The sequence below is a fragment of the Mus caroli genome, chromosome 4 (assembly GCF_900094665.2).
Source record: "Mus caroli chromosome 4, CAROLI_EIJ_v1.1, whole genome shotgun sequence".
NCBI lineage: Eukaryota > Metazoa > Chordata > Mammalia > Rodentia > Muridae > Mus > Mus caroli.
Window position 1 is genome coordinate 27,008,800 of NC_034573.1, and position 26,485 is coordinate 27,035,284.

Consider the following 26,485-nt stretch of genomic DNA (forward strand, 5'->3'; position numbering starts at 1 on the left):
CTGCTAGTATATAATGTGCTGCTTGGTTCCGTATGTTGATTTTTGTGTTTAATAAGTTTATTCTTAGTTCATGATCATAAACAGTGGACTCTTCAGGGTTGCTTGTTTTTAAAAATCATGTCATCTGAAAGTTGTAACAATTTAACTTCTCCCTTTCTTGTCTTTTATTTAGTTCCTCCTTCCATATAGGATTTCTCTGTCTTTATTCCAAATCGGCTTGTTACTGATGGCTGAATTCCTCTGAACTCATTACCTAACAGATTATTTATTTTTGCTTTTTTATCAAGTTCTTCCACAACATTGACATTTAAAATCCCATCCAGTGGAGACTCCAGGACCTTTGCTCTCTCTGGCTCCAAGAGTTTTGAGAGCACAATGGGTTGAATCTTGTGCAGTGGAGACAGGTCTTTTAATGAGCTTGGGCTGGCTCCCTGTGCTGCAGGAAGTTTAAGACATACAGAAGTCAGCCACCCAGCTTACCGCTCCATCTTCCTCCCACTCCCTCCCCCGCAGAAACTTTTGATCACTGCCACTGTAGCTGTAGCAAGCACCCAAGACAGCTGCTCTTGTTTGATGTGTTCACATGATTTGTAGATCTGTCTCCCTTCCCCCGGGGTCAGCAGCAGGCTTCATAAGAATCTACGGGAAATCAAACAGTATATGCAGGGTTAGGAAGCCTGCCCCGAGTCCCACAGTTTAGACATTCCTATCTTTTCAATAACAACAACAAAGGCAGCTAGACATAGGCAACACACTTTTAATTGTCTAAGTCATTGTCATTGTGTGTGCCTGTGTACACACATACGTGGAAGCTATGCATGAGTACATTTTTCAGCCTGTAAAATATACTGGAGAAGCAGTAAGACATAGACTGAGCCGCAGAAGGTATTAGACATCTCCATGGCAAAGCTGCTGCTGATAATTAGGGAAGAAATACGTCCGTGTCCTTTGCTACTTGGAGGCTACAGTTATTGAAGTGACAGCTGACTGTGTAGATCTGTATACTCTCACCCTACTCTCTTTGAACCAACAGTTAGTTTCTTGTAAACAATCATCATCAACTTTGTCATTATAAGATCAGCTATGACAGGCTAATTAAAAAATCCCAAGTAGGGCCAGGCACAGTGGTGTGCATCTTTAATCCCAGCCCTTGGGAGATAGAAGCAGGCAGATCTCTGTTGCATTTGAGGGCAGTCTAGTCTACATAGTAAGTTTCAAGACAGCCAGGTCTACATAGTGAGACCTGTCTCAAAAAAAAAAAAAAGGAAAATCCCAAGTAGAAGCTGTGAAGGTTGAGCTGAGCAAAAGAGGGATTTTCAGTGTTTCTTTTAACATTGTAATGAAAAACCCCACAGACACTGGGTTTTGACAGGGCCTTCCTGCCATCTCTGCAGTTGACAAGAAAATGATAATGCTTTCTTTGGCTCTCAAGAGCTGCACGAAGAGCCACAGCTCCCCCTCTTGTGTGGGATGGCTCTCAACAGGACTGACAGGGACAGACATCTATAGGCTTCCCATTGTTCTCCGCATTTTTGCCAGGATATTTCATTAGTGTGAACAGTGAACCCTTTGTCATCTTGCCTCACCACTTGACCTTGGCAATTCTCAATTCTGCTGGTGCCGTGAAGGACAGAGGTGGCAGGCACAAGACAACCACTAATTATTGGAAGCAGAGAAGCCTTGCTGACCCAGTATGAGATTAACTGCTCCTTTGCAGTTTTTATTCTAGGGCATTAGCACTGTCTGGTTATCTTGCTTTGGTTGAGAAATTCAGGACAATAGCAGTGCTGATGGTAACGTTGACGATTTCCCTGTTTGTTTTGCAGGTCACGGCCAGGGGCTTTGGGCCACTGCTACAGTTTGCCTACACTGCCAAGCTGTTACTCAGCCGAGAGAACATCCGGGAGGTCATCCGCTGTGCTGAGTTCCTGCGCATGCACAATCTGGAGGACTCCTGCTTCAGCTTCCTGCAGACCCAGCTCCTGAACAGGGAGGATGGCCTGTTTGTTTGCAGAAAGGACAGTGCGTGCCAGCGCCCCCAAGAGGACCATGGGAATTCTGCAGGAGAAGAGGAGGAAGAAGAAGAAACAATGGACTCAGAGACAGCTAGGATGGCTTGCGCCACAGACCAGATGCTCCCAGACCCCATCAGCTTTGAGGCCACTGCCATCCCAGTAGCAGAGAAAGAAGAAGCCCTGCTCCCTGAGTCTGAGGTACCCACAGACACCAAGGAAAACTCAGAAAAGGGTGCACTGACCCAGTACCCTAGATATAAGAAGTACCAGCTTGCGTGTACCAAGAACGTCTACAGTGCACCCTCACACGGTACCTCAGGGTTTGCAAGCACATTCAGTGAAGACAGTCCTGGCAATAGCCTCAAGCCGGGGCTCCCCGTGGGACAGATTAAAAGTGAGCCACCCAGTGAGGAGCCCGAGGAGGAGAGCATCACCCTCTGCCTGTCCGGAGATGAAACCGACATCAAAGACAGACCAGGAGATGTCGAGATGGACCGAAAACAGCCCAGCCCTGCCCCTACCCCCAGTACCCCTACTGGAGCCGCCTGCCTGGACAGATCCAGGAGTGTGTCCTCTCCTTCCTGTCTGCGGTCTCTGTTCAGTATAACAAAAGGTGTGGAGGCCACTGGCCTGCCCAGTACATCTCAGCAACCCTTTGTCAGGAGTTCAGCATGCCCTTTCAACAAGGGGATCTCTCAGGGTGACCTTAAAACTGATTACACCCCTTTGGCAGGGAATTACGGACAGCCCCACGTGGGCCAGAAGGATGTGTCCAACTTCGCGATGGGGTCGCCACTCAGGGGGCCCGGGCCGGAGACTCTCTGTAAGCAGGAGGGAGAGCTGGACCGCCGGAGCGTCATCTTCTCCGCAAGTGCGTGTGACCAACCGAACACTCCAGTGCATTCATACTCTGCAGTGAGCAATTTGGACAAAGACCTTTCGGAGCCGGTGCCAAAAAGTCTATGGGTGGGAGCTGGCCAGTCCCTCCCCAGCTCCCAGGCTTACTCCCACAGCGGACTGATGGCTGACCACTTGCCAGGAAGGATACGGCCCAACACCAGCTGCCCGGTGCCAATCAAAGTCTGTCCTCGCTCACCTCCGCTCGAGACCAGGACCAGGACCTCCAGCTCCTGCTCCTCGTATTCCTACGCAGAGGACGGGAGCGGGGGCTCCCCCTGCAGCCTCCCTCTCTGTGAGTTCTCCTCTTCGCCCTGTTCCCAGGGAGCCAGATTCCTTGCCACGGAACATCAGGAACCAGGCCTGATGGGAGATGGAATGTACAACCAAGTCCGACCCCAGATTAAATGTGAGCAGTCTTACGGAACCAATTCCAGTGACGAGTCTGGATCATTCTCAGAAGCAGACAGTGAGTCGTGTCCTGTGCAGGACAGGGGCCAGGAGGTAGGGAATCCTAAGTTTCAAGCCTGTGACCTACTCTCTCAGTCCTTTCCCTCTCCCCAAATATCACTCTCAGGTCGTTCTTTTATGTTGTCATGGTTAGGGTTTCTGTTGCTGTGACTAAACACCATGACCAAAAACCAATCTGAGGAGGAAAGAGTTTATCTGGTTTACACGTGCATGTTTCTGTTCATCGTCAAAAGTAATCAGGACAAGAGCTCAATCAAGGCAGGAGCTGGCTGGGCGGTGGTGGCGCAGGCCTTTAATTCCAGCACTTGGGAGGCAGAGGCAGGTGGATCTCTGAGTTCGAGGCCAGCCTGGTCTACAGAGTGAGTTCCAGGACAGCCAAGGCTATACAGAGAAACCATGTCTCGAAAAACAAACAAACAAACAAACAAAAAAAGGCAGGCGGAGCTGGTGCAGAGGCTGTGGAGCGGTGCTGTTTACTGGCTTGCTCCTCATGGCTTGTTCAGCCTGCATTCTTTTAGAACTAAGGAGCACCAGCCCAGGGATGGCACCACCCACAATGGGATGGACCCTCCCCCACCAATCCCTAATTTAAGAAATTACGCTCCAGCCAGATCTCATGGAGGCATTTTCTCAATTAAGATTCCCTCCTTCCAGATAGCTCTAGTTTATGTGTCCAGCTGACATAAGATCAGCCAGCACAGGTGTCAAGGTTAAAGGTGACCATAAATGGTCTGGTAACTGTAAATGGACTGTCTCTTCCTTGGCAGCAGGATGCTGCAGTGTGAGTCAGAATCAACCACTGCAGCCTTAGGACGAACTCCCTTTGCATCTAACCTGGATTCCTGTGCTCAGTGAGCAGAGGCTGGCTGAATGCAGTGCATGTAAGGTTCACATACTTCTGGTCTCCTTGCCTTTTCCTCTGCTTCCATCACACCCCTCTCTTCCACCTACTTTGGAAGAGTGCCCTCGAGTTTGCTCTGCATCCCTTCGGTTCAAAGGGAAATGAAGAAGCTCGGTCAAATTGGCCGATTGGAACTGAGCAGGGCCTGACATACAGGTGCTTCTCCCTGGCCTTCTAAGTATTTCTTGTCAATAGAAGACTCCGGGGTGACCTTGTGTCTGTCACAGTGCACGACAGAATGCTCATCATCCGTCTTAGACATGGGATCCATTCAGAAATGTCTTGTTGGCACACATAACTGTGTCAGGGCTTGTTTCTTTCCCAGGGTCCCACAAAGGAGAAGTCATGTCTGTGGTGGTGAGTGGGTTTATCCAGCCTGAAAGTGTTGTGCTTTGTAGAGAAAAGGCATATAAGGCTTCATCTGTGGGTCACTGTTTCTGGGAGTGGAAATGGGGACAGCCTGACAACAGCAGAAGCAAGCCTCACATGACTATGAGAAAGAGGAATGGGACTCCCAGAGGTCCCTAGTTCGCTAGTAATTTGAATGTTCCCTAGACAAACCTAAGCATGTCTAGGTCATGACCTGGTACCCACGGCAGTGTCTTACTAATTGATGAAGAACCAGCTAAAGACCGAGACTATGTCTCACACCCGTCTCAGGAGCAGAAGTGAGCAAACCCAGTGGCAGGTCTTGCCCCTGTGTCTGAAGAACACAGGAAAGAGAAGCACAGGTTGGGAATATGACTCCATGATATGGGGCCAGCCTACCAGGACCTGGCCCTGGAAATCTATTTAAAAAATGAAAAGCCGGGCGTGGTGGCGCACGCCTTTAATCCCAGCACTCGGGAGGCAGAGGCAGGTGGATTTCTGAGTTCGAGGCCAGCCTGATCTACAGAATGAGTTCCAGGACAACCAGGGCTATACAGAGAAACCCTGTCTCGAAAAAAAAAAAAAAATGAAATGAGGGGAGGGAAGAGAGGGAGGACAGGAAGGGAGGTGGCTGCCCAGGAGGCCAGCACGCTCATGGTTGGTCTGCTCTTCAGTTATCAGCAAAGATGAACTCTACCAGTTGGTAGAAGTGCCTCGAGGGGTGAGGTGAGGTAGCCACAGAGCCGGTGTAGTCTGCATCCATAAACTGGTGGGCAGAACTCACAAGAGCTTTAACTTCCGACACTGAAAATGGACTCCGGGGCCGCCTGGAGCTAGCTGCGGACACACCCTGGGTTCACTTCCTCTTCTTTGTGAGTCTGCCTGGTCCCTGCTTCCCTGTTACTGTCTGGCAGAAATAGACAGAAAACCCCCTGAAAAGGGTTTAATTTCAGAAAGAAAAATTGTGAAGGAAACCTGGATAGGATCTGTTCCTGTTTGAATCTTACCCCTTCACTGCGAGATTGAGTTGCTATCAATGCCCAAGACACGGCAGCCCTGGTCCAACCTTTAGGAGCAAGGCTTCCTAAACCCATGGATGAGTGTGTGTTCTCTCCTCCTGTTCTTCCTTCCCACAGCCTTCCTGAGGTTTGCCTTTTGTCCCTAACTGCCCTTAAGTGTGCCTAATGCAGAAAACTAGTCATTGAGTCGTGACCATCCCACAAATGATCTTACTTACCGCGGACTGGCAGAGCAAGTGCAGATGCCTCCGAGTCTTCCTTGGGTCTCGAAAAGAGCCTTACACATAGCCCAAGAAATTACCTTCTTTAGGGACTGTCAGTTTACCAATGCCACCCACATGCATGTCTGTTGTTCTTGTTGTGGTTTATTTTTGTTTTGTTTTGTTTTCTGATTGGGTTCTGTCAATCTCCACCTTAGAACTGAAGGCTATGATACAGGGTGAGGAGTCATTCAGCCTGTGAAACAGCCACAAACAGGATTAATCTCTCCTTAAAATACCCTTGCATTTCTTTTTTTGGGGGGGTGCGGGGGGGAGTGGTTTTTTTCGAGACAGGGTTTCTCTGTGTAGCCCTGGCTGTCCTGGAACTCACTTTGTAGACCAGGCTGGCCTTAACCTCAGAAATCTGCCTGCCTTTGCCTCCCGAGTGCTGGGATTAAAGGCATGCGCCACCATTGCCCAGCTTTGCATTTCATTTTTATCTTTACTTTTCAAAACAAACCTGTTGTTTATTCATAAGCAGTAAAAGACACATTTGCCGAAACTGAATGCTGTTTCATAAGTGACATTCTGCCCCTCTTGTTAGCTTGTGTTAGACAAGAGTGTGATAACAAAGCTGAGGGTGTGTGTGTGTGTGTGTGTGTGTGTGAGTGTGTGTGTGTGGTTCTGCTCCCCCAACCTCACCCCACTCCCCAGAAAAGGAATTCACTTTCCCAGAAGCACCCACATCCTCAGCACAATGGCCCCTCTGGGAGTCAGTTACTTGCTTCAAGAGTTACTTGGTCTGGGTAGACAGTCTGCCTCAAACGTACACTGAAATACCATGAGTTTTAACTTGATTACTTTAACTGATCCATTTTAAAACACCAGCATCTATCTGGGATTCTACAAATACTGCTCTCAGGTGGGGTTTAACCAAGTAAACCGGGAGAGACAACCAAGTCTGCCTCAGCCCGGGGCCCCTCTCTGAAGCAACTACCAGCAAAGTACAGCAGTTTCTCTGCAGCTTCTGTAGGGAGCCAAAATGTTGGACCAGAAGAAAAACGTTAGCATATCTTTCCTTCTGTAAAATCTATCACTTGTTAAATGACTCTCCTAGTTCATAAAACATAGACTCCCCCCCCCCCATCCTTTTTCACCTTTCCCTAGCTTTGAAAAAGCTTAAATTATTGGGTTGGCAAGTTGGCTCAGCAGTTACAAGTATGGGCTGCTGTTTCAAAGGACCCAGGTTCAGTTCCCAGCGCCCACACTCATGGGTGGCTCACAGTCTTCTGTAACCCTGGCCTCGGCAAAACACTGCACATACATGGTACACAGACCAGACATACAGATAGGCAAAATAACTATACACATAAAAATAAATAGCATGGTGCATGCCTTTAATCCCAGCACTTGGGAGGCAGAGGCAGGCGGATTTCTGAGTTCAAGGCCAGCCTGGTCTACAGAGTGAGTTCTAGGACAGCCAGGGCTATACAGAGAAACCCTGTCTCGGGGGAAGAGAGAGAGAGAGAGAGAGAGAGAATAAATAAATAAGTAAATAGCAAAATTTTAAATGAAATATAATTTCCGTGCCATACCATAAAATTTACCCTGTTAGAATGAAAGTTTCAGTGTTTTTAATATCCTCACAGTGTTATGCAACTGTCTTCCGTTTTTTTGGCTCTAGCGTATTTTCTTTGACCTAGGAGGAGTGCCGTCCCCAGTAGCAGGTTCTTCCCATGGCTTCTTTCTGTCCACCCCAGTCAACCACTAACCACCTCTGTCCTGTACTAGATGTTTTGTATAAACGGTATTTGGGGTTTTTTTCAAATAGGATATCATTTTCAAAATGTATCCCTTCCATAGTTACACACACCCATCATATTTAGCTCCACATGCTGATTGCTGATATATTGTGTTTAGGCCTGCCACATTTTATTGATCCGTCATTGCTTGAGGGAGTTTGGCGGGTTCTACTTTCTGGATGTTTCTGAAGAATAGTGCTCTGAGCATTTGCATGCAAGGGTTTTGAGGACGGGCTTCCAGTTCATTCACTCAGTGCCTCTGAGTGGAACTGCTGTGTCACGTGGGGATTCCATGTGGCCTTTGAGGGACTATTCAGCCATTTCCCAAGGCAGCCCTTCCAACTTTGCATTCCCCCTATCAGGCTAGTTCTTCTTCTCACTGCTAATACTTAACTCTTCTCCGTGTGTCTGTCTGATGGATGTGACATGGCATCTCCTTAGGTTTACAAGTTTGTTTTTAGATTTTGAAAATTGTACAGAAATCACAACCATTTTCCAAGCGGTGCATGCCCTAGTAAGTTCCCAAAGCCTTTCTATTGTGGGTTTAATAAAAGAACACTGGGAAGATGGCTTAGTTCCCTATCCAAAGGAGCTTTAGTTGGGCTTGCTGTATTGGCATGCTTCATTTGGATAGGAATAAAAGTATATGAAAGTGCCCAGGTATAGTGGCATACACCTTATTATTCCAGCATTTAGGAAGGTCACGAGTTCAAGGCCAGCCTGAAGGACCTGTGTTAAACAAAACAAAATGAAAAAAAAGTGTGTGTGTGTGTGTGTGTGTGTGTGTGTGTGTGTTTATTCAAGGGAGGGAGGGGGAAGGGAGGGAGAGAGGGAGAGAGAGGAGCAAACAGTGAAATAGTACAGAGAAGACATGAGGAATTCTCACCAGGGTAATGACTTGGGTAGTCTGTCTTTTGTCTTTTTTCTTTTCTTCTTTTTTTTTTATATTTTTTAAATCATCATTCCATTATTCTTTGACAATTTCATACACAAATATAATATATTTCAGTTTTTTTTTTTTTTTGAGGGAGACAAAGTCTCTTTACATAGTCCTGGCTATTCTATAACTGAATCTATAGACCAGGGTGGCCTTTAACTCACAGAAACCTGCCTCTACCTCCCAAGTGCTAGCATTAGAGGTGTGCACCACCATATCACAAATTTTGATCATTTTCTGTAGAGCTTTCAGCTACTACTCCAGCATCGGCCTCCATGCTGCCTGCCATGACCAAACCTCTGAAACTGTAGGATAGGACAACTAAATGGTTTCCTTTAGAAGAGTTGCTATGGCCACGCTGTCTCCTCACAGCAATAAACCATTGACTAAGACATTTAGTTTTATAATAAAGTTTATTTAAAAAAATTTGAAACATGCACCCACAGCTCTAATTCAAAGGTCACTTTGTTACATGTGTTGATGTGGATTCTGGTAATGAATACATACCCTGTGACCCATGCAAAGTTCTGGGAACAAATAAACAGTGTCATTGTCAAATCCAAAAAAAAAAAATTTTGATCATTTTCAACCCCAATTACCATCTCTCATGTCTCATCTCTCATCCCCCCTCCCCTTCCCACCAACCCCTTCTTCTTCCCAACTGACTTGATAGCTTTCTGTGTACGATTTTTACAATTATTTCTGTGGTTCGGTAAATGAAGCATACTTTTACAAGTGCCTGTGATTGCTCTGCTTAATAAAAAGACGACTTTGAATGGCAGCATAGGAGTCGACTGTATTCATGATTAAAACAGTGTTTTCATGTTGTCTAGAACATGCTCAGTGTTTGGAATCCCTAATGTTATATGCCTGGAAGAGGAAACCATATGACAAAGAAAGATGTGCCTCACCTCGCTCACAAGGCAATTCCTTTCTATTGCCGGATTTTATTCCTCATAGCAAGCCCAGAAGCTGAGTGGGGCAAGTATTATCTCTGACTCACAGACCCTCAAGAGGTCTGGAACAGAGAGAATGGACTTCCTGGGACCACAGTGCTAATTCCTTGTGGTCGTAGGAGTGAATCTCAGATACCCTGGGGATAACACGGTGCAGAAGCATCTTGGAGAGCCAGTACATTGCCATGGTCTCCAGGGTGCCCACTCAGCTGGCCCTGTATGCCTGTGGCTTCAGCTCCTGTCCGATGAGAACAAAATATCAAAGCAGGAAAGTTCCACAGGCCACTCTTCTCCTGGGACTCGTAGAAGAAACAGATTCTTGGTTTTGGCTTTTGCTTCCAAATCTACTTCTCTACCCTCCTCCTTCAGTAGTCTCTGCCCAGCAAACCAGAGGTAACGGGCAAGTGAAATGTGTGCCTAAAAGTTTGGTGGGATGAGATGGGCAGAGTGTCACTGTCACAATTCCATAAAAACTGTGCAGAGCAAACATCGTAGAGAAATGCACCAGGGCAGAATAAGCATTGTTTAAGAGCGGGAACTTCTCCTCTTTTGTGTCATCTTGGAATTCTTTATAGGAAATTAGGTTTTCAGTGATATTTTGATGGTAATGGGGAAAACGGTTTAGGCTACAGGATGTGGGTAGTTGTTAGCCAGCAGTGACCTCCCAGCCTCCCTGTCTAGGTTTTCTCTCTGGCCAAGTAGGTGTGCCGAGAAGGCAGGTTAGGTCTCGTGAAGAAGGTTCTCTGCCCTTTGCCATCTCTAGGTCAGAGGTCCCTAGCTACAAACTGCAGGAATTGATTTCACAGACTGCTAAAACCTGGGACTCCCACAAAGCCTAACCTTCCTCCGGGCATTGCTGGCGAGCAGTGTAGGTCCTATACTGAAAAATGACCTCTAATCCTGCACTTCCTGTGGGTTCCAGAGGCAGGGAGAGAGTCAGCACTTTGGCAAGACTGGTATGACCAACAGGAACATATTGTGCAAACCGCAGCAGTGGCCTATAGTGCCCTCTTTCACATTTGGCCTGCTGACTCAGTGACTATTCCTCTGTCTCAGAGCCTTAACCAAAAACCAAAGCAGTTCACCACTAAAGAGATACATCACCTACAAATTTCCCAGGCCCGTCGACCGTGCAGCCTCCCTGCCCAGAGAGTCCACTGGCTATAACAGCAGGCCATTCCGACAGGTGGGGGCGAGAGTTAGCAGAATGTTTCATTGTGCCATATTGTCTACTCTGTGCTGTCTCTGGGGACCCGGAGAGTAAACACCTCTGATGAGAAGTTCGATCTGAAAGGATATGTTAGGCAGGAGCACTGACTAAAACAGCAAGCTGTACAAGCTTGTGTGAGTTGTATTAATCTCCTGGAGGAAAGAGCAGAGGCGTGAGCTTTCTCGCAGCTGGTTGGTTTTCCAAAACTTTGTCACAGTACCTAGTTTTCAGCCCTGTGTAGAGTACATGGATGCACACAAAAGCTTTTGAAAATATTCCTCTGGAAAGGCCCAGGGCTGCCCCTCATCTCCAGGAATGCCCTCCCATTGCCTTGGAAACAGCCGAGGGCTGAGGTTGAGCCTCTGCATCCCTGGAGGAACAAGGCAGGTGTTCCTTCAGGGATGTTCCTTCAGGTGTTCCTGCTGGTCAGAGTAAGCTCTTCCTTGCTGTGTGGCTACAAACAGATCTACAAACAGAACCCAGCACAAGAGTGAGGGCTCCCTTCCCCCTGAGAGAGAAGAGGGTGTATGGCTGACTGTTTTCTTCTCCACTGACCGCCTTTAAAAACGAAGCCCGATTGCAACAGCCCTGATGAAATTCCATGTGGGGTTTGCTTTCGCTCCAAGGACTTTGACACTGTCACTGTTGATTTTCCCTTTCCCCTGCCAACCTTCCATCCTGTCTACCTGGTCTGTGTTTGCTGTCTAGATGGCTTTAAGTACAGTAGCGCTCGGTGCGGAAGCCCTTTAGACTTTCCTTGTGATCTGCTCTGTGGCATGTTTTCTTTCTGCAAGTAAGCAAATACAGCCTGGAGCTGAAGTAAGATGGCTCTGCTGTCAGTGGAAATAGATATCCCCTGAGCCCCAAGAGTACACAGCTTTTGTGATGCCCAGATGCTATGTCTCCAACTGATGACTTCTGTGCTGCTGGGGCACCATCTAGTATCTGAGTGTCTGTTATCCAAAGCTTGGAAAATGGAGATAAACAGTGCACTGTATCATTGGAAGCCTAGGAGAAACAGCCCCACGGGCAAAGGCCTTTCCAACAGCCTGCAAAGGAGCCATTTGTCCTGCCTGCACTCACTACATGGGAGTCGCAGTAAGTGCCACATGGAGTACGTGCACAGCTAGGAAGTAACCCGACAGAGAATTTTCACCCGGCCCTAGGAAAAGCAAATGATTCTTCAGTGTGCTTACCTTTGTGCATGGTGATCAACTGGGCACAAATACCAGGACTGAGCCTCATGACTATCTGATGCAACCAACAAATAACTCCCAGATTCAGGGCAGACTAGCCATACCCTTGACCTCTTAAAGAACACAGACTCACCACTCCACCCTCTGAATCCTAACAGGGAGTTGCTTTCTTCACCAATAAACCCAGGCCCACATGCTTTCTCCGGTGACTCTTTCCTGAGAGCTCTGTAAGATTCCTGGGCACGTCCTACACATGTCTAGCAAGCCTTTTGTGGGGGCCCATCTGAACTGTGGAACAATACTGAAACAAAAAAAAAAATGTGCTTTGGATTTTAATTTTTCATCATTGAATTTTTTTGTAAATAACTTGTATAGATTACATTAGAAATAATACACTGGGATAAATGACATATTCTTAAAATTAAACTCACCTGGATTGTTTTGTTTTGTTTTGTCTTGTTTTTACTTTTTATTTAATGTGGCCGCTTTCAATTTTTTGGTTTCTTGCAGGGGCGGGTGTTGGTTGAGTTTTCTTGAAACAAGCTCTCGGTATTTAGCCTTGGCTAGGCTCAAACTCAGAGATCCACCTGCCTCTGCCTCTCAAGTGCTGGGATTAAAGGTGTAACACACCACACCTGACTGACATACACTTGTAAATTTAGCCTATCTGACTGGTGTTAGTAGTAAAGGTTAGCCTAGCACATGACATTTAGACTTACATTGCCATCTGCTGGCCAAGCCAAGAAATTGAATATGAGAAAAAAACCTAAGCAACCTGAGCTGGGTCTAATAGCCTGGGCTGGCCTGGAGCTCCACAGGCCTCTGAGGGTGGCCTTAAGCTTCCTGCCTCCACCTCCTCCCGAGTGCTAAGATTGCTGAGGTCATAGCTGTGCAGGAGCTGCAGAAACAGATCTAACTGCAGAAGTTCCCAAACCATCAGCACCGCCTTAGCAAGGAAGGGCAGAGAGAAGCTGTTAAAAGTCACAGACCTGGGGCTGGAGAGATGGCTCAGTGGTTAAGAGCGCCAACTGCTCTTCCGGAGGTCCTGAGTTCAATTCCCAGCACCCACATAGTGGTTCTCAACCATCTGTAATGGTATCTGAAGTCCTCTTCTGATGTGTCTAAAGACAGTGACAGTGTACTCACATACATAAAATATAATAAATCATTTTTTAAAAATGTCACCGACCTGAACTCTAAACCCCATGGAGACTGACAAGGCCCTAGAGAGAGAGATAGCCTGGGCTTGCTCTCAGCTTCTGCATCAGGCACAAAGTCAATGTTTTCACACAAAACAATTAGGGTCTTCAGTAGCCCATGCTGGCCTTAAACTCAGTTTGTCAGTTTGTAGCTAAGGATGACCTTGAATTCCTAATTTCCATACCTTCACTTCTTGTGTTTATAGATGAGTGCCACTCCCTGCGTCAGGTCTCCATAGTTGGCGTTCTTACAAAACAATACATACCAAAATTAAACAACAGAGAAGGCACCTCCAGAGTTGTGATATCCTGTCTTCATTGTTGTGGAGGTTTATTTATTTATTTCTATTTTATGGTTGTTTGTGTGTATGTCTGTCTGTACCACATATGTGTCTGGGGCCAACAGAGGCCAGAAGAGGGTATTGGATTCTCTGAAACTGTAGCCACAGATGACTGTGAGCTGCCATGTATGTTCCTGTGTGTGTGTGTGTGTGTGTGTGTGTGTGTGCGCGCGCACGCGCGCGCGCTGGAAATCAAACCTGGGTCCTCTGGAAGAATAGCAGGTGTTCTTAACTATCGAGCCGTCTCTCCCACCCCTGCCATCCTCTCTTTTAAAAATATTTACCTTGACTTGTGAAGGACTTAAAAGTAGGAATTGTGCCTAAACCTTAATGGCTTACAGTAGCAGTGGTCACTCAACAGCTCTCACACGTTCTGTATGTCAGGAACTGAGCTGGCCCTCGTGAGCACCCTGGCTCAGATCGGGTGTTGGCTGGGGTTATAGTCCTCTGCGGGTCTCACTGGCTTCAAGAATTCACTTCTGGGCTGGCAAGGTGGTTCCTCGGGTAAAAGGTGTCGGCCACTAAGCATGGAAACTGAGTGTGATTCCCAGGGCCTGTCTAGCTAGAGGAGCGAACTGAGTTCAGAATAATTAAATAAAACCTTATAAGCAATGAGGGCGCTTCCATTCACAGAACTGGCAGGACAGTGCTGTGAGCTGGGGATGCCAGGCCTGCCCTACTGAGCAGCCAGTGAAGCAGGACAAAGTACAAATCTCAGTGCCCTTCAAGGCTTAACTTCACGAACACAGGACATCGTCCAGCAAGGTGTTCATCAGAAGGAAGGACTATGCATCGTGTCAGAGAAATAACAGAATTACCCTGTAAAAGAAAACGTAATTTTAAAAACCATATCCTGACAAAGTGCCTAGCATAACACTAACCTGAGACGCGTACCTTGTTTTGCACGAGGACACTGAGGGAAAGAGGGGTGATGTCACCTTCTCCTGTGTGAGAACTAAAGCCCAGCTCTGACTCCTCCTACCCAGGATGTCACCTTGGGTTCTATGTGAGTAAAAAAGACTCTCACTGACTGGTGCATCTTCAAGGTGTGCGGGGCTCAGTCTTCCCCGCTGGACATCAGTCTTTAGAAGATCACTTTGGCCATTTTGTTGAATTCCGGTTGTGTGTCTTGTAGAAGGGGCTTTGATAAACCATGGTCTTTCTTATAAAAGTTCTGCGACATTGGAAGAACTAACGCAGTTTACAATATTTTCTTTTTTTTTGTTTGTTTTGTTTTTTTTTGTTTTTTTGAGACAGGGTTTCTCTGTGTAGCCCTGGCTGTCCTGGCACTCACTTTGTAGACCAGGCTGGCCTCGAATTCAGAAATCCGCCTGCCTCTGCCTCCCGAGTGCTGGGATTAAAGGCGTGCGCCACCACGCCCGGCTTACAATATTTTCAATGCCATTTGCTTCAAAGGAACCTCAGGAAATGATAACATTATAATCTGTGTGTGCTGCTTTGTGCATTTTGTACTCTGTGTGTGTGTGTGTGTGTGTTGAGACAAGGTCTCACTATGTAGGCCAGACTGGCTCCCCACTTACTCTGTAGCCCATGCTATGCTCAGATGCATGGCAATCCTCCTCCTGAGTGTTGGGATTAGAGCTCTACACCACCAGGCTGGCTTACTTGTGTGTGTTTGTACTGTTTGGTTATACGAATATTTCATCTTACTTGTATTGGAAATAAGAGAAGTATTAATCATTGCTTGCTTTCAGTACTTCCCATGACTTGCTTATCTTAAAAAGAGCTTTGGAGACTGGAGAGCTGGCTCAGCAGTTAAGAGCACTGGCTGCTCTTCCAGAGGTCCCAGGTTCAACTCCCAGCTCCTGCATGGTGACTCAACTAGTTCTATAATTCCAGTCACAAGGGATCCAGCACCTTCCGGCCTCCATGGGCACCACACAAACAAGGTGCACAGAGATGCATACATGCAAAACACCCATACACATAAAATTAAAAATAAGATAGAAATACAAACAAGAAAATGATATTTGACTGGACAGGTGGCTCCACAGTTGACAGTGTATGCTGCTCCTGCAGAGGACCCAAGTTCAGTTCCCAGTGCCCTCAGTAGGCCTCTCACAACTCCCCTAACTCCAGCTCCAGGGCCTCGTACACCTTCTTGTGGTCTGCACTTATGTGCGTGCACATGTCAACATGCACACATAAACACACACACAATATTAAATAAATTAACTTATTTAAATTATTGTATTATTAAGATTTATTTATTGAAATTTTATTTTGCGGTTTCGGTGATGTTTCACTTGCCAGAATCTCGCTCCAGCTGCTATAATCCCACTCTGCTGTTCTTGGTTTCAGGTTAAACTTCCTTTTCCTGTCGATCAGATCACAGACCTTCCCAGGAACGACTTCCAGATGATGATCAAGATGCACAAGCTAACCTCAGAACAGTTGGAGTTCATCCACGACATCCGGAGGCGGAGTAAGAACCGCATTGCAGCCCAGCGCTGTCGAAAGAGGAAGCTGGACTGTATTCAGAACTTGGAATGTGAAATACGGAAACTGGTGAGTTGGTGGGCAGGTACTCAGCAACCTCAAGCGACCAAGACTGATGTAAAGTTATATCAGTTACAGCTGGAGAAACAGAGGGACAGGCACCCTTCAGGAAAACTTGGGACTGTTCTCAACAGGCGTCATAAATGCATCTGAAATGTATGTGGATCTACACACATCTCCCAGGTGTCATGTGGAATTGGCTCCTTTTTATCTTCCCATTTGTATATCATAATAGAGGGTGTGTAGTATACGCATATACAAATCAAGAATTCTTCAAAACTAACTCTCTACCCATATGCCTGTTTTTAATAACCAGCATTCTGGTCCATATAATTGCATGATTCTGAACAAACAGTAAAAAAAAAAAATCTAAGCTGAGCGCCAGGCAAATATCTAAAACACCAAGCCTTAAATAATATGCTGTGTGGTTTGTTTGGCTTTCTAATAAAATGACCAACAGTAGCGTGAGGTAGGAAACGTTTATTTGGCTTAGACATCCCAAGCACAGTGCATCATGAAGAAAAGTCAAGGCAGGAGCCAGAGGCGCATCTGATGCCAAGGCCATGCAAGAACTCTCCTTACTCTAGGCTTGTTCCCTATGGCTTGCTTGGCCTTCCTTCTTATACACCACGGGAACCACCAACCCAGAGTTGGTACCACACACAGTAGACTGGGCCCTCCTACATTAATTATTAATCAATAAAACACCCACACAGACTTTGTCTACCGGCCAGTCTGATGGAAACAATTATTCTAGCTTGTATCGGGTTAGAAAAATAAAGGCGACACAGTGCATCTCAGTGCTGAACAAGAGTTCCACTCGTTCATTACGCACATCTGTGACTTAGAGATTCATAGTCGGGGGCATCTCTGGCTTCAGTTTTGGTTTATTATCGGGATCTTCCTCTGCCGACCAGGTCGGCCTTAAATGAAGTCCTCTTGCCCCTGCCTCCCAGGTGCTGGGGTTAAGGTATGTGCTCCCAGAGGTCCAAGTTCTTAACCAACGCATCACCAATATATTCCTCCTCTAAGAGGAGCTAGAACCATGTCACCTGTGGCACCTGCTTCCTTCCTCTACAGAGAATACAGGAACACTTCTTAGATGAGTGGGCCCACACGGGGGTAGTGCCTAGACAAGGAGTTGCAACAAAGAGATGGGAGGTTTCTTTCCTATGACACACTGGTCTTCACTGTTAGACGTCCAGGTTCAGTGGAGCGAGGGCCAGGTTGCTGGGCCGGTTTGCTTGTGTCTCAGTGGAGGGGACAGCTTGAGTGGTCAGAGCCAGGCAGCCTGGTCCGCTGCTGCGTACTTCCCAGCATTCCCTCTTCCGCGCTGTCTCCTGCAAGCTCACCACCCTCATTTGCAGATGCACATAATGTATTTCTCTCAAGCTGCGCTTGTACATCTGTTTATTTTTCATTTTTAAAACATGTTTTCTAGCTAAATTTATAAATATTTTAGCAGGTGTCCTTTCCGCGTGTAAATCTCTCTCTCACACACATACCCACCCTGCCTGCCAGATTGCGTGCACATTAAGCCATGCACAACTCCAGTGTCAGAGACCTGGCTCCCCTCTTCCTCCTCTTCAGTTTTACCCGATTCCTTGCCTTGGCTTGCCTGCAATACCTGCAGAGGGCTGGCTACCCCACCCTGCTTTAAACACCCAGTTTATTTGGCTGCTTTATCATGGGAGCCTCATGAACCCTCCCCACACTTCCTCACACAAATATTAGTAGTAAAACTTTAATTACTTTCCTTTCTGAGACTAAACTCATCTCTCAAAGGGTGACAAAGTTAAGAAATACAAGAGCCTACGTGGGATTTTGCTTAATGGGATAAACATCTTAGAACTGTGGGCTAGTATTTTAAAGCATAGGCTGCACGTGTCTGTCCCAGGCCCCTCCATCCCGTGCCCAGGGGTGAGCCCTGCTCCGGATTCAGTGCACAGTTCCCAGGGTCCTGCAAAGATTGTGTTGCGTTCAGTCTGACGAGCTGTAAAAGCTGGAGAGTGTGACGGTTAGGTCTAATTGTCTGAAGTTGCTGATCAACAACAGTCTTGATTGCTTGCTTGGTTGTTTTGTGAATGAACTTTTTTTTTAATAGTCATTTTAGATTTCTAGCAAAATTAAATGGAAGTATCTAGAGTTCCCAAACGTCCCATGCCAATGACCAGCCTGGGCTTGGAGAGGGGTTTTACGAGAAGGGGTGTCTGGGAGCTTCGAGAACAAACAGCTCAAAAGAAGCTGGCGGCCTGTGCTCAGCTCCAGACAGCTTTCCAGCCTGCTTCCTCTCTGGTCTGCTTTCTCTGGGGATCTCCAGAGAGCTCTCTCTATTATATTCTGCTCAAGACAGTTCTCTAAGCAGGTCTTCCTTGCTATTCTAAGAAATTCTCTGGATAGCTCTCTGGATCTCTTGCAGGTCATAAGCCCAGTCTTTTATTTCACAAATGAATCCAGTCATTTCTTCCGGGTTTCCTTTTGATTATCCTGTGAGTCAGCATCCTGAGACCCCAGCCCCTTAATTTTTAGGGAACAGCAAGCATACATGTACATTGCAAAAGAATTCAGAGATCTGCCTGCCTCTGTTAAACAGACAGTAAACTAGCTAGGTGGAACCCTGACCTGAAATTACCATTCCTACCACACCTGGGCTTGGATTTGTTGTGTCCCAGGCTAACCTTGAACTCAGGAATCTGCCTGCCTTTGTATCTTTCTGACAAGCTGGCTCATTTATGCAGCTGCCTTTGTTCCTTTAGATTCATGAAGCCCCTCATATAATTCATATTGCATCCCTATTTTTTACACAGTTGAGACATTATGTTTTTTGGTTTTGGGGGTTTTTTTCGAGACAGGGTTTCTCTGTGTAGCCCTAGCTGTCCTGGAACTTACTCTGTAGATCAGACTGGCCTTGAACTCAGAAATCCACCTGTCTCTGCCTCCCAAGTGCTAGGATTAAAGGCGTACACCACCACTGCCCAGCTGAGAAATTATGTATTTTTTGAACTCATGTTTTTAGAGTTCTTTTCCATAGCCTTAAGGGCTGTCCTGAAGGTCCCAGCCTGAGACATTTTGCTGAGACATTAGCCACACCTTCACCTCCCAGACTTTTGGTGTCTCAGATTATCATGGAGTCATTAACGTTAACAGGGAGGACCTTCCTCAAAGGAGGAAGGTAAAATATGTACATTATTATACAACAAGCCTTATGCCCATGGCAGTCACACTCTTGGAGGCCCACGTCCACTGGCCCTGTCCCATGGCAGGGGCAGGAACCATGTCATTCTGTCCCCACCAAGACCCAGCAGTCCCAGACTCTGGACAGTCCTGACAGGAGCAGTATATTTATTATTATGGACAGGCATATGCTGACATTTCATTTTCACCCAACACTCCTGCTTTCACATTCATTATTGAGTACTCTATGGACTTTCCAAGGTGTTGTCAGTACCATCGTGTGCAGGGCAGATTCACTGGCCTAAAGCCTACTGTAGTGGCCCAGCCATCTCCCCTTCCCTCAACCCCTGGTAGCGCCGACTTTTCATTTTTTATTTTTCTCACTGTACTCAGTTTTTTTGTCTTTTTCAAAATATCAGTTAGTTGACTTTTACCCCTCAAAAATAATAATCGAGCAGGGGGGAGTCTCTGAGTTCGAGGCCAGCCTGGTCTACAGAGTGAGTTCCAGGACAGCCAGGGCCGCACAAAGAAACCCTGACTCAGAAACAGGCAAGGAAAAGAAGTAACCTAATGCATTAGGGGAAGATTTTCAGATATTGAGTTTGAAATAAGGTGTTGTCAGTCAGTTCCCTCCAAACCCCAAACTCAGAAAAAACAGGATGTCATTTGATTCTCTACAGCATTGCTGTTGGGGGTACCTCAACTGGTTGTTGCTTCCTGGGCCTCAGAGGAAGGGACACCACACTGGGAAAGCTGTGAGTGACAATGCCCAAGTGGTAAGGCAGGTACTGGGGCAGAGCGTGTGTGTCAACACTCCCGGGACAATGTGTCTTCTAACGTCCTAGATTCTGGCCTACCCTTTCCGGAGTTAGGCTCCGGGGTAAGATCTCGAGACAAAGGTTTGAGAAGCTACAGAAATGAGGTTTCCATCCAGGCTTCACGCAGTCGTCTGATCTGTTCTCACAGGTGTGCGAGAAGGAAAAACTGTTGTCGGAGAGGAATCACCTGAAGGCGTGCATGGGGGAGCTCCTGGACAACTTCTCCTGCCTCTCCCAGGAGGTCTGTCGAGACATCCAGAGTCCAGAGCAGATCCAGGCCCTGCACCGCTACTGCCCTGTCCTCATACCCATGGATCTCCCTGGAGCCAGTGTTAACCCTCCTCCTGTGGGTGTTGAGCAGAGCCTTGCACCCTCCCAGTGTGCAGTAGGAGGAAGTGTACCCTGCTGCCTGGAGCCAGGGGCGGCTCCCCCGGGGCTCCCCTGGGTGCCCAGCAACACCTCTGAGAATTGTACCTCTGGGAGGAGGTTGGAAGGCAGTGACCCTGGAACATTCTCAGAACGAGGACCTCCCCTAGAAGCCAGGAGCCAGTCCGTGACGGTGGACTTCTGCCAGGAAATGACTGAGAAGTGTACAACGGACGAACAGCCCAGGAAAGATTATGCCTAGCCGGTGTGATCAGCTCTGCCCTACCCCCAACCCCACTCCCGGGTCTTCACACCTCTCTCATCTGGGTGATCTTCTGCCAGCCAGTGGCGCGGTTCATCTGTGTCTTGAAGAACCAAGAGCGAATTTGGTGCACACTACAGCAGTCTTAGCAGCAATACTGTTTCGAAGTATTCCCTCCTCTCTCTAAACAGGAGTGCTAGTTATCTTCATAATGGTGCTACCCCTTGCCCTGGCAAGGAAGACAACAGTGTCGACACTGTCTGTCTGTGGGTTCATTGCAAACTTCACAGGGATAGACTACACCTCTAGGACCCAACCACGGATTTTTTTTCTCAGTGGCCCATGTCACAAACCCTATCTCAGGAATTTCTTCTGAATGTTCAATTTTTTTCATTGAAGACAGCTTCTATACACATCAAAGTTTTATAGCTATACTGTGTACATAGTATATATAATATATATGAAATATATATCCATATGCAAAAAGTCCTGCATGCCTCAATTTTCTTATCCCTGAAACTGGAAACTTCATTTATCATTTACAAACAGGTTCCAACATTCCTCTTTTTGTGTCTGATGCCAGAACTGGTTTCGAAGCTGTTAACATGGCTGTTTTGCTTGCTGCACAATTCGGTTTCCGTCTGTACTTATTTACAGACAAAATTCAATGTTGGGAGATGCTTCTCAAGGTTCAATCTCAGACCTTTTACTTTCGTTGGTTTGGTTTTGGTGCCGCCGAACGGTGTCAGGTGAGCACCGTGAATCCGCTCTTCTCCCCTTGTGTTTTCCCCTCGTCTCTGTGGATACTGTACAGCAATGGTCAACTTTGCCACTTGCACTGAGTTTTGAGTCAAACCTATTTTCTTAAATGAAGTTGTAACTTCAGTATAACTCAAGTATATTGTATATTCTTTGCTTTTAGTTAAAAAAGTAAAACATTTTAGCTAATTAAAAAGCACTCAGGTGATAATTATGTAGGAAAAAAAAAACAATCTTGCCAAATAATGAACCCATCCTAGGATGTGTAGACAATAATCTGCTTGAATATTTTTGTAGCTCACTTCCTCCCCACCTTTCCCCAAGTAAAGCTGAAGTGCAGATGATTCAGAGCTGACACTGGATGCTCAAGTCCTACGCGGGGAAAGAGTGGATGGCTCGAAGGACTGCAGAGCAAAAGAGCGGGAGCCTGTGGTGGTGTGTTAGAACGCCACAGGCACTGGTGAAGAGACAGCAGGGGAGGAATCCTCTTCATTTCAGCATTTCTTTCTGGCCTCTGCTTAGACTTGTGCTCAGAAATGTCATGCGGTAGGGCCTGCTTCTTTGAAGGTCACAGCTAACCAACCACCCAGCTTTCCTGCCCAGGCCTGGCCTTCAGCACATCTTAAGACCTGAGGGGATTTGAATGACAGCCTCAGCTTTCAGTGGCAGCCCCCTAGATTAATTGAGCTCACCAAGAGTAGGAAAGAACATGGCAAAATGGAGCCTGGGATCCACAAGGACTTAGGCTAATGCATTTCTTTCTTCCTTTTACCCTTCCAATGCCCTGTGTACTCTTGAGGTTTTGTTCTACACCCCTCCTCCCCCAAGTCTCTTGTCTAAAAGCTGCTTCATCGAGGCATAGGACAGATGCCCTAGGAGCCCTCTGCCCTCTTCCCAAGCCCTCCACCCCTCACCCCCACCTCCCCCCACCCCAGGTAATAATCCGCTCCCTTCCTAAAAACTACTTGGTTTGCAAACCTGGAGAACAGCTCCCTTGGCCCTAGGGTATGCTGGTGCAAGCCATGTTTACAGGAAGGCATGCCCCATGAGTCAGCTCCCTCCTCCCACATGGTCTCTGTCTATCTGCTTTTGTTCAGCAGCCTGGAGACCACTCCAGCTGTGCAAGGTTATCCAGCAAAGTCTGATGTTGGGATAGGGTAGAGGGTCATGGGGTCTAGATGGATGGTTGACTTTGTTTCTTCCTCTGTGCCATTGTTGGGACAATATTAGAGCTGCATGCAAAGGGGAAAGCAATGTATGACTAGTAGGCAAAAGTGAAACCCTAGTAACACGTTCTAGTAGTACTAACTTCTTTCTGTACCTGTAGTAGTACTAACTGTTTAAGTATGTATGAATGCCAGAAGTTGTTGATTCATGCAGTAGAACTTAAGGGGAAATTTACTTCTTTTAAAATAGGTCAATTTTTTTAAAACCTGCCTCTGGGTTTTGAGTGTGTGTGTGTGTGTGTGTGTGTGTGTGTGTGTGTGCAGATTTTGATACAGCTATGTTGGAGCTGCCATCTTTGTTACACCGTTGGTATTTCCTGGTCTAGTCTAACAGTTCCCTTCACCAGAGGCATGTCTTCATGAAAAGCAGGTAAAGCTAACATTTAGCTCCATGTGAATCATGGGATACTCACAGTTGCCTGTTATGGTACAGGAGTCAGCAGACAGTATTTTTTTTTTAACTCTCTTATTGCCTTTTTAAGTGACCTCTTCTAAAGAAATAGGAAGGCTTGTATTCTGCTCAGGCCATCATCAGTGCGGAGAAGCCTCTCTGCTTGTTTCACGTTTCCCCAGCCGTGTGCAGCTGGAGGTCTTGCCACATTCCACAGTTTACCCACTACGTTTCTGTTGCCAGTAGCTCAGACCCATGGCAGCCATTTCCAGGGTGGGGGCCAGGGGATCGGGTCTCCTCATTTCTCTCTGCCCTAACTCAGCCCTCATCTTCCTCATTTTCTTTTCCTCTTCCACCCCATCTGTGCCATGGGAACTAGCATTTTCAAAGGACTCTTAAAAACTCCTATTTCTTTGTTGTTGGGTTTTTTTTTTTTTGGTTGGTTGGTTTTTGGGGTGTTTTGTTTTGTTTTTGTTTTTCAAGACAGGGTTTCTCTGTATAGCCCTGGCTGTCCTGGAACTCACTCTGTAGACCAGGCTGGCCTTGAACTCAGAAATCCACCTGCCTCTGCCTCTCAAGTGCTGGGATTAAAGGTGTGCGCCACTACCACCCGACTTCTTTGGTATTTTTAACAAGTAATTTCATTCAGTATCTACCAGGAACAGCAACTGGCTTTGTGTAGTTGCTCACGGGACATGTCCGTGTCTTTTACTGTTCCAAACCATTGCTTATCAAAATTGTTTCTGAGTTGATTCAAAAGGAGGCCTCACTGGGGACCAGAATCTAAGTTCTTCAAGTGGAATTCAGACGTTCCCCAGTCTGTCCCTTCCTGGGATCCCTCAGTCAACCTCATTCCCTCTGTAGAAAATAGAGGGGAAGAGAAGAGAGGAGAGTGTTTGTGTTTTAAGGGGACATTTAGTTGTGTGTTTGAAGGTCTTTTCTTTCAATGATACAGGACACTCCTATCCAAACCCACCCTCCTCCTCCTCCTCTGTCCTCCTGTGTCCCTGAACAGCCTCCAGGTTGCCCAGGCAGTGGGCAGGTGTGTGCTTTGCCGAGTTGTGTTTGTGTCCCTGCATTATCTGGGGGTGCCTTGAATAGAGTACAACTTCATGACTTACTGATTCTGGAGCTAAGCAGTTTCAAAAACAAGCTTTTTCTAAAGTTAGCAAAGCTACTAAACCCTCCTACAACTTCTCTTCCAGGTCCCCACAGTGACTCCGGCATCAGGGCTGATGCTGCCGTAGAGAGCGTTCTTTTTCTGTCCTCCGAGTAATTTATTTACTGTCTTTCTCAAGGCATGCTGCTTTCTAATATGCACTATAATTTTGGATGTAATTCTTGCATTGCTTTCCCAAGGAAGTTTGAAAAAGGGCGAGTAACTAACGTGCTAACTGCCTCTTCTCCCCAGAGGAGCCCCAGAGCAACCCCAGGACCTGAATGGAGGACTGGCTAAAGCCTACACTTTTCTTTTGTTTTAATACTTTATGGTTGCCACTGAAGAAGAAAAAGACAAAGCAGACAACGGTTTGAAAGTATAAACCTTTTCAGAAACCGCCCAGTCTTGCCCCGGGAGGCTGCTCTGCATCCCGTGGAACTAATAGTCCTCCGAAATGAGTCGGTCTGTAAAACAGCTCCTTAGAGCCTGTATTGGATTGCATATTCCTACACACGGCGGCCCTGTTTAAACTAGGAGCTGTTGTTGATGACTTCAAACTGCTGCACTAGCGCTTACAGTGGAGGGGGAATCTCAGCTCTAGAAGAGAGCAAGGATCAAGGTTTATCCTCAGATCTTCCTCTCCCTCTATCCTCCCCCCTCCCCACCTCCCTCCCTCCCCCACCACCTTTCTCTCTCTCACACACACACATCAGACTAAAGAAAAGGATTATTTTAAAAGAATAAAGCCCTTTGTTGTATCATTAGTATTTACTTGAGGATTCTGTTGCAGATTCCATTTCTGGCAAGTCAGTCCGCAATGCCTCGTGGGGTTGGTAATTCATAAAGGAAGTCTGTGCATGGAGATATTTTGTGTTCAAAATGTATAATACTGCCCGAGCCATCTCACGACCCAAGTGTCAAAGACTGATGCTGTAGCATAGGATATATTTGTGCATAAGTAGTGTGTGCAAATAGTACTTGTACATTGAAGAGACTCGTCATAGCAGATCAAAGGTAAATTATTCAAATGATGGTGCAAAAACATTACTTGCAAAGTAATTGTATAGTATTTTCCTACACTCCACCCTGGGAGATCATATTTATAACAAGTGAATTATTAGTGCATTTTAATTGTAATAGGAAATGATGCTGCCATTTTGCGGAGAATATCCCACTTGGTCGCAGAGGCCCAACTTTTATAGCTTTGGTTTAATGTTGTGGCATGATGTATGCGTTTCTCTCTCAAGCAATGGATAAACTCTTGGCTGTCATTTTCATTCCAGTTTATTGACCTCAGATAAAACAATGGCTATTCATGGAAGTGTATTCAAGACCACTCATTTCAGGTAGACTCACATTCAGTGCCAAACGCTCCCATGGAAATGATCAGACACCTATATCAGAAAAGAGTGAAGGGACTTGAACAAAAAAATATATATATATATATATGGGTTTTCCTAAAGATGGGTGCTAAACTCCTACCAAACATGTCTCTGGGGACAAAGAGTTGGCCTCCACTCGGGTCCTAACAGTGTATTTTGGCTGTGGCAACGCTGGGATGCCCATTCACACTCTGACACAAGAGCCTGGCACTTGTCACGAATTATCAGGAAGATTGCAGATGCGTTTGGGAGCCTCGGGTACTCGTTAGACACGGTGAGCCATTCAAGGCAAGAGGGCCTGTGAGAGTTTGTTCCAGAACCAGTCTGATGCAAGTGCACCTCCAATCTATGCCTTACGACCTCCAGAGGCCATATGCAAAACAGGGTCTTCTCAGTGTATGCAAGGGGCTGCGGCCCCTCTTCTCCTCCCCAGCTGAACAATACGGACAGTTTTCACACATATCTACCTGTATAACCCTCCGTACCTCTCATAACTGGTCAACGACTGTAACAGGTTACATCAGGTGTTTTTCTACATACTTTTTACACAGATTCTATGCGATTAATGTAACTTAATTCAGCGCATCATTGTACAAGTTCTTACGCTTGGCCTTATTTTTTCCTAAGTGATTGTGGGTTTTCTTGTGGTTTTTCTTGTGGTTTTTTCTTGTAAAGATATTGAGATGGCTGTTGATGCTTATTCTCTGTAACTAAGAATTTTTACCTTTTTGGGAAAAAGCATTGCTATGGATTAATGAATTGAGACTTCATTTACTCGTTGTAAATACACTATTGTGCAAAAAAAAAATTTCATTCAATTGAATTGCTAGTGTTTACTGAATTTTGTCTAGACGCCATTTCTGTTCATGAAATAAAGACCTATCATTCTACATCGTCAAAGCTTCTAATGCCTGC

At 46.4% G+C, this 26,485-nt stretch overlaps 1 protein-coding gene across 5 annotated transcripts in view; it reads left to right on the plus strand.

The window, feature by feature from the left end:
• Bach2 (BTB domain and CNC homolog 2) overlaps positions 1-21,652 on the plus strand; it is a 341,164-nt gene extending 319,512 nt beyond the window's left edge. For all 5 annotated transcript variants that reach the window (XM_029476474.1, XM_021160930.2, XM_029476473.1 and 2 more), the window contains 3 exons: positions 1,827-3,416; positions 15,836-16,042; positions 20,174-21,652. In XM_029476474.1, the coding sequence (XP_029332334.1) occupies positions 1,827-3,416; positions 15,836-16,042; positions 20,174-20,653 (2,277 nt within the window). In that variant the 3' untranslated portion in view covers positions 20,654-21,652. The remainder of the gene's footprint in view (positions 1-1,826; positions 3,417-15,835; positions 16,043-20,173) is intronic.
• Positions 21,653-26,485: the final 4,833 nt, after the last annotated feature.